At 35.9% G+C, this 12,633-nt stretch overlaps 2 protein-coding genes across 4 annotated transcripts; one reads left to right on the plus strand and one right to left on the minus strand.

Moving 5' to 3' along the window:
• The first annotated feature begins 702 nt into the window (after positions 1–702).
• Positions 703–4,673, plus strand: LOC129305245 (heat stress transcription factor B-3). 2 transcript variants are annotated; one of them, XR_008591936.1, is made up of 4 exons: positions 703–1,291; positions 1,440–1,854; positions 2,450–2,677; positions 4,438–4,673. XR_008591936.1 is itself a non-coding variant. In XM_054945242.1 (3 exons), exons 1-3 carry the CDS (start codon positions 1,046–1,048, stop codon positions 2,542–2,544), a joined length of 756 nt encoding a protein of 251 aa, XP_054801217.1. In that variant the 5' UTR covers positions 704–1,045; the 3' UTR covers positions 2,545–2,921. The 2 variants fall into 2 exon arrangements, 1 of the variants encoding a protein (XP_054801217.1); XM_054945242.1 differs by lacking the exon at positions 4,438–4,673 and having other exon boundaries at positions 704–1,291; positions 2,450–2,921.
• Positions 4,674–5,176: 503 nt separating this feature from the next.
• On the minus strand, positions 5,177–9,405 carry LOC129305244 (AP2-like ethylene-responsive transcription factor At2g41710). Of its 2 annotated transcripts, none has more exons than XM_054945241.1 (9): positions 8,969–9,405; positions 8,525–8,607; positions 8,338–8,346; positions 8,166–8,254; positions 7,728–7,801; positions 7,602–7,652; positions 7,275–7,336; positions 6,428–7,062; positions 5,177–5,739 (listed from the first exon to the last, which is right to left on the minus strand). In XM_054945241.1, exons 1-9 carry the CDS (start codon positions 9,181–9,183, stop codon positions 5,686–5,688), a joined length of 1,272 nt encoding a protein of 423 aa, XP_054801216.1. In that variant the 5' UTR covers positions 9,184–9,405; the 3' UTR covers positions 5,177–5,685. The 2 variants fall into 2 exon arrangements, with proteins under 2 accessions (XP_054801216.1, XP_054801215.1); XM_054945240.1 differs by having other exon boundaries at positions 6,428–7,068.
• Positions 9,406–12,633: the final 3,228 nt, after the last annotated feature.

Here is a 12,633-nt window from a genome sequence, read left to right on the forward strand (position 1 = left end):
ACTGTTGAAAGCTGAATGGAAGAAAAAGAACAGCTGGAAGAATGCAAAAAGTCAAATACTGAAGTGATTTCTTTGATTAAAGAAAACGCCATCGCCATCATGCATTAGAGGAATAAATCAAACTCTAGCGCGACGTACTAGAAAAGCTCTGGGAGAGAAGGAATCTGCACGTAAGATTGCTTCATGAAAATATCAGCACACCTAAACTGCTTAAACTAACAATATTTTCGTGGAAAATTATATATATATATAAATATTGTCTCTTCAATTATGACAATTCCGCCAAACACTCCACACACACGCACCAAGTTCACCCCAACCCTCTAGCTTCCTTCTTAACTTTCCCTAACTCCAAAGTTCACCATAGTCTGGATAACGCCGCGTCCTTTTCATCTCCACTGTTCACAGGTTTGATTTCGACGCGACAAAATCGAATTAGTCAATAGCTGCTTTGCGACCCTGTCGACTTTAATTTCTTTTGACTTTATTAAAAGATATTGCTATTGACTAATTACCACTTCACGCGCTCGTGCTGCTTTGTCGTGCATTTAACGGCTCATGTCGTAAATATGAACCGGGACGATCATGGGGTGCTAATCGTGGGGATAGAAGATAAATACATTTGTGGATTTGACCAAGAAAATTCATCTTTACGCAGCATGATATTTGAGGAGTAGAATATGACTTTTTAACGGGAAATATATAGAGTGGAAGCTGTGAAATAGAGTAATTGATTATATAAACAGAGGAAGGCTTAGAGCTTACGTTTTAAATATTGATTGAGGAAAGAGGAGAGAAAAAGGGAAGCAAGAGAAATTTAAGGGTCCTTGCAATTCTCATGAACAGTGGAGTCGTGTTGGGTTTCTATTGCTGGGGTTGGGAATTCTTAACCGCTCTTCTTCTCTTCTCCCCCTTAACTATCCTTGTCAATCCACCATCCTCGTCGTCGTCTTCTTCTTCTTATTCTTCTTCTTCCTCCTCATAGATAGAAACCGGCATAGAGAGAAAGAAAGGAAGGAGAAGAACTTGCGGAATATATATACTAATGGAGGATGTGAAGAATAAAGAGTCGTTGGATCAGTTACATGCAAGCAGGAAGTCGAACCCACCACCCTTCTTGTTAAAGACATACATGCTGGTGGAGGATCCGGCCACCGACGGCGTCATATCTTGGAACACCGACGGCACGGCGTTTGTGGTGTGGCAGCCGGCGGAGTTTGCCCGTGACCTTCTTCCTACTCTCTTCAAGCACAGCAACTTCTCCAGCTTTGTTCGCCAGCTGAATACATATGTATGTACACATGTATATATTTATTTTTCCCACTTAATTGCTTTCTTTGTCCCTTTCAGTTCTCCGATCGATCGAATAGATTCCATATGAGAAAATAGGTTTGAAGCGGCTATGATAATTAAAGGACGACTTGATTTTATGATCACAGGGATTTCGTAAAGCGGCGACGAACAGATGGGAATTCTGCAACAACAAGTTTAGGAAGGGGGAGAAAGAAAAACTAGGTGAGATTAGACGAAGAAAGGCATGGGCGAACAAGCAACAACAACAACCAGCTACGACAACACAAGCTAATCATCAGGAATATTCTGAGGAAGACCAAAGGTCTTCTTCGACTTCTTCATCTTCTGGATACTCTACTCTCGTCGATGAAAACAAGAGACTCAGGAGAGAGAATGGGGAGTTGAACTCTGAGCTCGCGGCCATGAAGAGGAAGTGCAGGGACCTGCTCGAGCTCGTGGCCAAGCATGCCAAGAAAAACGAGGAAGAAGACGAGAGGCCTATGTTATTTGGGGTCAGGCTTGATGTGAGCCAAGGACAGAGAGACATGAAGACAGAGACACGTCCCAGTATTTTACTGCCTCAGTCATGCAAATAAGTCCGTCATAGATCATAATACAATATACGTCCAAGTCAGGAATGAATTGAACAGTGAAGATACAGTTCAATTATATGTAGTTTAACGTGCCTGTGTTATGCGAGACAATAGTATATATGTCATACGTTCTCTCGGAGTTACAGATGTAAGAATCGTGATTCTGTTTAATTCCAGTAAAATATACATAATTTAATTTTCTTAATCATTTAAAATGTCATAATAGAATTTAAATCTTCTGAAAATTGAAAATTGATAAATTTTATAAATTTTTTCTCATTAAAAAAGGGAGAGAAGATTTTTATTTTTATAAATATAACAAAATGAGTGAAAATGTTAAAAAAAGAAAACTTCATATAAATTTATAGAGAGCAAATGTGTATTTTTGTTTGTGAAGTATTTTTGAAGGAACACTTAATACCTATTACTTTAAAGCATTTGTTGTGGCATTTTTGCTCATAAAATAATTAAATTGAAACATTTATAACCCTGACTTCCAATAAAATGTTGATAAAGTTTGACTAAAAAATGCCATGTCACGTGAATTTAGTTGAATTTTTCAGTTAAAAAAGAAGGGCAATATTTCGTCCACGCGCCGCGAAAGCTCAACAGTCCGCTCCAGCTCGCACAACGCATGAAGTTGTTGACCGTCCCTTGAAGTTCGTCATCCGCCGCTGTCTCCGTTAGCCGTTGCCGCTCCAGATCTATCTTGATGTTGCCGAAATAGCCTTGTTTGGGACGTGTCAGACACGGATTGGGGCTCGCTTTTTGCTCCGTGATTGTAATCTCAGGTATGAGAAATTCAAATATCCTTTTGAAGATAAGAACGCTGTGGGATTGAAATTGCAAAAGGGCAAAGATTAGAAGTGACTTGTCTGATGCATTTACCTTGATTCGTGATTCGTGATGTCTGCAATGATACCCCTGAGATCGCAGGGGTGTTGTTCAGGAGATTAGAAACTTGCTAGACAGAAATGATTCATTCTTTGATGTTCAGTTTTGTTGATTGAGTTTGTGATTTGAGATTGAATTGTTGTATTTGTTGTTGTTCAAATGCACTTTGAATGTGAAGGTGTAAAGGAATGGATCTAATTCTATGGTTCCGTGGAAGAGAGATGGAGAGTCGGACAGTGAGTAAAAAACACGTCATAAGGGGTAAGAAAATTAAAGAGAGAATTACACATTTAAATATCACAAGACACAATATTTTATTGATAACCTAGTTGATTTTTCTTCTCTCAGTTACTAATGAACATTATAGTATTTAATTATGTTACGTGGGAGCTTAAAGTAATTCTTTCAAAATTAAAAAACACACATGCAAGCTTGTGGGTCCTAAAATAGTAATTTAACAGCGTCAGAAGACTTCTTCTAACATTGAAAGTATTACGTTTTGACAAGTTTAAGGATAACATTACTTTACATAATAAAATGTAAAATCTCAAACATGGATTTCCCCATTATGATCGGTTTTAATGACATGCTCACAGCTCTTTTATAAATTAATTAGCCATTATTTATTGAAAAGCAAGCTTGTATTGAGGGAATTGGGAAGCCGTTAGTCCGTAATATCGGTTATAACCTACCTATAAACCTTTTTTTTGGCTTGGGGGGGGGGGTAAAACACAACCAAAAAATTATTAAAACCTGAAAATAAAACCGAAAGATTTGTTACTCATTAGCTTACAATTAAAAGTTTAAGAATAATAAAATATGTACATTTTGTTTTTAAAGCCTGATAAAAAAAAAACTTATATACGGGGATCTGTCCATTTCTATCACCAACACCTGCCGTCAAATATTAAAAAAGCAAGATTTAATTTATTAGATAAATCCAATCAACCATTTCATTCATAATCTATTTAATAAAATTATACCAATTAGATCAAATAATATATAAAATTATACCAATTCGATCAAATAATATTTGATGTGTTATTATTTTTAATAAATTTATTTATAATAAAATATTTATTTAATTTCTTATCTTTTCTCTTTTTACTATATTTAATGTCAAAATTAATTTTCATTAAATATTATCTAAATGTTATGTCTTTATTGAATGAATCATGGATAATGTGGTATATTGGATTTATATAAAAATTTCTCCAGAATACGGCCCGTTGTTAAGATTTATGTATTGTAGGGTCGGAATATGTGCCGGTGATGATGGATTATTCACCGATTCGAAATTGATATTAATTTTAGGTCAGAGAATTGAGAGGAATGACACGGAAGTCTGATAGATTTATGGAAAAATTGAGATCCCATGCAAACAATTTAAATATATAAAAAAATCATGAAATTATAAAAGTACTCTAAAATTCATATCTTTTATTGAAGCTATTAATTATTATTAAATTAAATAGTTGTTAATTAGTGTTGCTTAATTAATTGTTACATGAATAAATTGAGGCTTCAAAGTAATTTTGTAACTTAATGAGTTTAATTTTTTATATTTAAATTATCTGTATAGGATTTGTTTGCTGATTCCTTTAGCTAACCGCGGTTAGGGTCATGAACGTAACTTTTTGATGTGATAAAATTTCAGGCCTGGAGGATTCCCCTTGTATTTTACTTTTCCAGAATCATTGGCGGCCTCTTGTTGCATTGTTGTCCGTTGAATCGCCCGTACTTGGACCATCTTCTCTTCCGCATGGAAAACGTTTTTATTTGTCGTTTTCTTCTTCTTAGCTCTGCTTACGCGAACCAAATTCAACCGTCTTTTATTATTCAAACCAACAAATTAAAGCAACACACACGTTTTCACTTTTTTATGATTTCTGACACAATCACTGGCCGTCCTGCGCTCTTCTAGCCCCAATGTGCACGTGTCCATTATTTGATGGACCGATTAATTAGCTCCGCTGATTGGCTTCATTTGGTTGGTTTTATTAGCATAGTTAACTTTATCAATGTTTTGCATCCCCGCAAAAAATAAAAAAAGTGATTTTAAGTGGAGTGAGGAGATAGGGGCATAGATGGGTCAAAACTAAGAGCAATAAAATCAAAGGTTTGGTGGAGGCCGAAAAATAAGAAAGAATAGAAGTAGGAGTTATATTTGTATACCATCTTCTCTTATTGATTGCTCAAGAAATGGAACAAATCAAATTTCAAGAATTTGAAATCCGCATGGTACGGTATTTGTCCCCCCTCAAAGTCTGACTCATTACTCTTAAATTCAAACATCAAGACTTTTCAATATTTGGTAGCTCAAAACTAACTTCCCCGTTCATATCTGAAATTTAAACCATGGATTGCTTCCTTGGCATGTATCTTACGTTACGATGTGAGAAAAGGATCGAAATCGAATCAAATGTGATCTAAATGGTACTGTCTAACTGAAACAAACAAATCAAACATCAGAGATAACTATCTGACATGATCCGATAAACTCATTTCACCGAAACCCATGACCCATATACCCATCCATGATTCCTCCTCTTGTTCTGTACAGGAAATCACTCTCTTTACCGCCCGCAAAAACTTTACAGAAACGTCATACCGCAAGAAACAATTCGTGTGAACCTTATATATCTTATCTACGTGTAGAGCACTGAGCACAGTAATCTTTTATCTCTATAGTTATTACTATCAGTATATGCATTGCAAGATGCATGCATGCATGGTTCAAGCTTTGGTGGCATTTCCAAACCAGTTGAGCTCGTCAGACACTTGAAGGTCTCGTTCGATATGAAGATCATCTGAACAAATGGATCCCTTCCAATTATGTTATTCTCTCAGTTCTTCAGGAACTTGCTATTCTTCAAATCAAAGATCCATTCAAAGGAATTTCCAGTCAGTCCTCTGGCTGAAAGAGGGTATAAGATGAACTGGCCTCAGCCTTTGTAACCTGCAAATGAATCCACATTTGGGCAGTATAAAACTACATAGAATGTGATGAATAACTTTGAAATCACTCGGGGATAAATTGATGTAACGGAGATAATTACAATTTTGTGTAACCATTGAGTAACCTATGAAACAATTTGAGTTTGATTGTCTTTGCCATCCCATCAATGTCATTTTTTCAGATAGTTTTAATTCCAGACGGGGCTTCTTTTCCTTGATACACACACACACAAACACACACACACACACACATCAGTGATGTATCTAAAATTGCATCTATCTGGGGACTTTTTTTACCTATAATCTCTCCACATATTCCCGTCAAAATGCAGAAATAGGGCCATTTGACATAAATTCCAGAAGCATAAACATTAATCAGCATTAAGTGACACATAACATTGTACTTTGTTGATAACAACATAAGAAAACAAGTCTTTGTAAACAGTGAAGAGATAAGCTTGAGAACATAGCATGTTATGATGTTGATTAAAAGAATAATACGAAGAAAACAAATCTATCCAAGTAAACGTGCAGATTGTTTTCAGACCAAAAAAAATTAAGCGTAGATTGTTTTGTTTGCTTATTATTCAAGTTATTTTAATAAAATTTGACTATTAAATATCATCAGCAAACACATAATTTATAATATCACAGCAGGAGAAAGTAAAGCACAACAAAAATCTACCAACCTCAGCATTACGGGAAAGACTAGCAGGAAGTATAGGAACAAGAGGCGTCCAGAGAACAGGATCAACTAAGGGATCCGTAGTATTATAAGCAGTCAAAAGGGGTGCAGACAAGAATGGAGCCAACGGGCTGTAAGCATTCTTTTGAAGAGACAAAGCTCCACTCATCCCCATTACAGATTCAGGTCTTTCATTACCACCATCATGATGATTTGAAGATTTCTCCACTGCCTTGCCACGGTCCAACTTACCAATGTTATTTTTGTTTTCATTTTCTATAGGGTCTATGCTATTTTCCTCTCTCTTTGATGCATTCTCTAGCAAGTTCTTGTAGGCAGCTGATCGAGACAAGATACTTAAGGCAGAAACTGAAGGATTTTTATGCTTTTTTTCATCATGGGACATGCCTAACTGTGGCATCTGATATGGTTCAGTAGGTTGTACTTGCTGTTCCAATGTTCTGAGTTCACTGCAATGATCTCCAGCAAAACCACGCTTTTTTTCCTCTGATGATTTTGTTCCAGCATCAGCTTGGCGACTCTTATTAGATCCCCACCATTTGATGTAACTCGTTAGATCAACTTTTCTTTCTACACTGAAACCACTTAAGTATTCACTTTCTGTAGCTGAATCATCACCTGTACCTTGAACATTACAGAACAGTAAGATGGTAGTGATCTAGCAGATAAAACAAGTGATATAAGTTGAATCCATGCAGCAGCAAAGTTTTTCAATTGTCAAATTTGGTGCCGAAGAACGTGGTCTAATTTTACCAAAAAAGATACGGTCTAATTCATATAAATTGGTTTGACAGATGATTGCTTGAGCTCTAAATTTGATTAGAACTTACCATAATGTATGCTATTGTAGTAGTCAGATCCAGCCATGTGACCATATGATGGTTCCCATCGACTAAGTTTTTGTACCATCACATGCAATATGAAATGCAGAGTTAAAATTAACAATCAAATCTGTGTCGGGCACCATAAATTTGTGTATAATGAGGAGCATTAAAATTGAAAATATGTGCTAGAAAGCTTATAAAGCAACGCTCCTATTTGAAAACCATTATAGCAGACTTTCTAGCGGAGAATAAACACCAATGTACAAAAAGACAAAGGATAGGTTTGGGTGTGTGGTCTGCATGCATTTGGCATCCTTCAAGATGGATCCACACCTGGAGAGTCCACGATATTTTGAGATTCCTCTTGAAAAGCCACTGCTCTTCCTGCAGAAAGCATCACATATAAGAAGCAGTTGAATTCCTGGAAGGAAATATTTGGTTAAGTGTACATATACACACCGTCGCAAAGATGCTAGGTATTCTTCCCTTGAAAAATTCTGCATTTCTTCAAGATCTCTCGTATAATCAGACACCTGCAATACACAGATCAAAACTTGATGCAGAAATTTCTGTATGTACCAGAAATAGAATATCTTGTCTTCCCTTATCCTGCTGAATGCCACTGGATTTAAAGAATTTAATTCATAGGCTGGTTATCATCAAAAGTGCACTGAATTTGTTGAATTCATACAACAAGTTAATTCAGAACAAAATATTTTGAGCATTGTGCAAGTAATGATCAAGATTATAGATGCTGTACTTAATAGTCCCTGAGCAAAGAGGCATTTTTCAGTTTCAAATTCAGGTCACGCAAAGCATGTTTTGAATTTTGATATCCAAAAATAATGTAAGAAATCAATAGACACGTGAACGTAACTATCCAAGCACTTATCTTACTGGGAAATTAATGAGAGTCCCTGGGCCCCAATATTTTAGAGCAGCAAGGTCATAAGCTCTAGCTGCAGCCTCTTCATCATCATATGCCCCTGCATAAACGCCATCAGAGACAATCATCATAATGAATTGTTCAGCAACTTCAAGAAAGAATAAGAGGATGAAACCAACATACCCAAGTAAACTGGCGTCACGGTTGAATTGTTGCCCAACAAATTCATGCCCAGTGCACAACAAAATGATGAGACTATGTGAGTAATTGTAGGATCATAAGAGCATGATGTTCAGATGTGTTTATCGACAACTTCGTACATATGCAAGTAGAAAGAGACGGAGTAAGGAAGGCAGAGAAAGCAGAAAACCTTGCTTTCCTTTCTTATTCTGATTTTGGTTCCACGTGCTCTTATCCCAAAGATGTGCTTCATAACGACCTGTCCATCTATGCCTAGTAATTCATGAAACAAAAGCAATCAGTGCACATTTCGGAGAAGCTTCCACATCTGAAAAGCACAGCCGATACAAGAGATTCAAAATAGGCAGAGTCCAGAGAAACGCAGTTCCATTGGCACCAAAACCGAATAGCTGATGAATGACAGCAGACGGTGAAAAGAAACTTGGACGCAATACCTTGAGCATTGTGACGTGGCACACATAACAGTATTTGTCAGTTACCGTTCTGTTTGACGCTCACTTTCCCATTTAACGAAAGAAATGAAAAAGGACAGCCATCTCCGAGGAATCAAACATGACAACAAATCAAGAAAAACTCACGCAATTAAACAAGAGCAACTAAAGGTTGAAGGGACCTGGTGACACCGCGGTATATGGAGCTGCGTTTGCCGGCAGTACAAGGAGGCATTTTGCTGATTCGCTCTTTGGCCGTACATCCTCTCTCTTTCTTAGCCTTCTTGAATTCCCTGTACAAAAACACCTGATCGCTGGTGATGGCTGCATCCGAGGTCTCGGCCACGGGACAGCCAACCGCGGCCCTGGCAGGAGGGTCAGAGGAAGAAGAAGCCATGGACGGTCCAAGAACAGAGTGAGAGGGAGGTGGGAGCGGGAGGAATTGGGTTAGATGGTATGTGGAGTCACAGTGGACTGGATGACTACAACTAGAAGGTTCAGAAGAGGGAGGAGTGAGGGAAGGAAGGAGCTAATTACGGATGCGACCTTGTGGGGTTTCATGGGGTAACGTAACGGCTAGGACGGGAGGAGGGACAGTGAGGTAATTCGGAGGGAATTGGATAGCAGTGATGAGAGGAGTATAAATAGGAGGAGGGAGGAGGGTGCATGTTGGGTGCCACTTGTCTCGAGGTTACGAAGCCAGGATGATGCTGACTCTCATGGCTAGATCCTAATCTGAAAGGCATCCGAGAATGATGTCAAGATTTTTACCGTGGGCGTAAAATTAAAGTCCAGTTTGATTGTTAGGGAGGAATAGAATAAAACAAATTAAAAATAAAATAATTAAAAAGAACAATAAAATATATTTAATTTATGAGTTTGAGAATCATAATTTATTAAATTTTTAAAAAATATAATAATTTTTATATTTATAATATATATTAGTGAGTTTCATCATACTTATCATTAGGGAAAGTGTAGTGTAGTTTTTTTTTATTTTAAGTTTTTTAATTCATTATATTTTATTCATTTTTAATAAGCAAATGACACCTAAGTATAATTGTAGGAAAAGCATAGGCAAAGTTGGAAAAGGAGGTGGTGGGAGGTAAGGGTGAAAGGAAAAAAAAAAAAAAAAAAGAGAGAGAGAGAAAGAGCATGATTAAGACTGCGAGGGAAAAGCGGAAAGGAAGGAGGAGAGGAGGAGAAGGAGAAGCAACGGTAATTTTGAGCAAAGGTGTGGTAGCAACTTCCCCTCAGGCCTCAACAGTGGGAGTCTCTCATTTGATTCCCTCGTGCTTCCCACTTGCAAACTCCAACACGCCCCCAAAGTTCATGCCTACCATTTAATTTCCCCCTCTATTGTACGACTCCACTTCTTCACGTCTTTCATATCCATATTATTTTATTATTTTCAAATATTTCAAGTTATTGTAAAATTCATACAGTTTTCCATGTTACACTTTTCAACATGTACCCTAGTAAATTATGGGTTTGCGTGAAAGAAAAATAATTAACGCTCTAAAAATATATGTAACATGATTTACAACTGGGAAATGGTTAATTTTAGTTGGAAATAGTTTTATTCAAAATATATTTAAGTACTCCCTCTCTCCTAAATTATAAGATATTTTTAAATAAAGTCTCACATATTAATAAACCTCATTATATACATTTAATAATATTATTTTTTAAAATAAAAAATAAATTTTTTAAAATACCCTTTATTTTATATATTATAAAAAGAAGGGACGGAAATTAAATATAAAAAAAGGTAATATTCAAATAAATTTATTTAATGAAATAATAATTTTTTTAAAATATTTAATGTTTTGAAATGCTGAATTATTTTTAAAAATATTTTATATTTTAAAGGGAAAGGAATATCAAATATATTATGTTATAAGAGATTAAGTCATTTTGCTATACCTATCTCTTACAGGTGGAGTGGTCGTTACTTGTCAGGGCAGGGCTCCAATCCTTTTTTTTTTTTTTTTTAGCCGATGAGGTCTCCAACGCTCTAATTTGAGGCTTCACTTCCCTTTGGGCCTATCTGTGAGGCCCATGAGTCCCCAACCACCCATTCTGGCCTGTCAACAAATCCATCAGCAGGCAATATATATATATATATATATATTCCCCTGACACCCTCTCGTCACTTCCTCGTAGCTAGTCCTCCCATTAAATTCATTGAAGAGACGAAACTCACGTAATTTAACAAACACACTCATTCTTGTCTCTCCTTAATAGGATAGGACTCCACCTCCGTGACATGTCACTTAATAGAAGATATCGAAATTTTAAAAAATATCAAACTCTGTTTAAAAAAAAAAAAAAGAATTAAGTCTGTTTGGCAGCGTTTTGATGCCGCGTTAAGAGGGAGGAAGTTTCGGCGTCCATCAGTACAAACAGAAGACTCAAGACACATATGGTATTAAAAGAGAAGCGAGGCAATAATGAGTTGGATCACCCGTCCTTCTCTCCTTTGTCTGTTGGAAGGTTCCACCGCTCCCACTTCTTCCTCTCAAAATTTCATTCTATTTTTAAAATTAGATAATAAGTATTCGTTATTTGTTTATAGACAATTCATTAAAAATTTCATCCGGCAGAAAAATTGATCATTCATCGTTTTAAAGAATTATATATATATATATATATATATATAATTTGATATGAAACACATTGTTCAATACTCATAAAAAATATAATTTATGGTAACTTATAATGAGATGTTTATAAAGTAGCCATCTTTTCATATGCACTGCACGGTGAATTAATTTATATTGATATATGATAACTGATTATTTTATACATTCAATTAAGTCAAATTCATTAAAACTTTATATTCTTAATAAAAGGTTTAAATGGTTATAATAATTAACGAGAATAAAATCACGTAGTCGTATAAAAGCTGAAGATAAATCATCGACTCATGGACAATGTGCCCTTTGATACATTTTATATTTTGTTGCACTGACATTGATAAATGATTCAATTTTATTTTATTCAAACGAAACATTTTCCTATTAGAGGGAGGGCGAGGGGGTCTTATCACTCTCTCTGTTTTTTTTTTTTGGCCATTCTCTCTTCCACTTGCTGTCTTGCCTTTTTTATTTTTTTAATATTTCTATTCAATAACAGACAAAACAAATAACCATCAAATTTATTTTATATATGTGCGCGTGTATCATCTTGCACGCTCTATACATTGCCAAGTGCTATATTGTTGGTCCACTCTCTCTCAAGTCTATTATGTTATCAAGCGCTTCCAGATCTGTACGTGTGAAAATGAAGGCCTCTTTTAGGCGACTGACAAAACTATAATTCACCATTTTTTTTTTTGGTGACTAATTCAGCATTCTAGGAGTAAATAGTAATGCTGAGAAGTATCAGTGAAATCACGGAACGCCCTGATGTAGATAATATAACTATACAAGAGGGCAGAAAATAAATAAGAGCAATTAATGATGGGGTTCGGGAGTATAGATGCAATAAAGGTCGGAGCTGTGCGCATGACTAGCAGAATACCTGAGATCGACACGTCGCCAAACCAAATCAAATCAAATCCGTCGCTCCCATTTTCTAAATTCGCAATTGCGTCTCAATGCTCTGCCCCCTTCTTATACTCTCTCTTACATCCATTTTCTATTATACATCTTTTTTAAGGAATTTGTTTGTTTGTTTCATTTTACATGTCTTCTCGATAGCTAAAATAGTATTTATCAGCATTTTTTATTACACGCTTTTTTATGAGTAATGTAAACAATATTGCAAAGCATTTAACAATGTGATAAATATTTGAATACATTGATAGCAGTTTTTTAATCTATGCGTAAAAGAGACATATTTT

This window comes from Prosopis cineraria, unplaced genomic scaffold (genome assembly GCF_029017545.1).
Source record: "Prosopis cineraria cultivar Desert tree isolate PC_DT_omini unplaced genomic scaffold, ASM2901754v1 PC3, whole genome shotgun sequence".
Taxonomy (NCBI): domain Eukaryota; kingdom Viridiplantae; phylum Streptophyta; class Magnoliopsida; order Fabales; family Fabaceae; genus Prosopis; species Prosopis cineraria.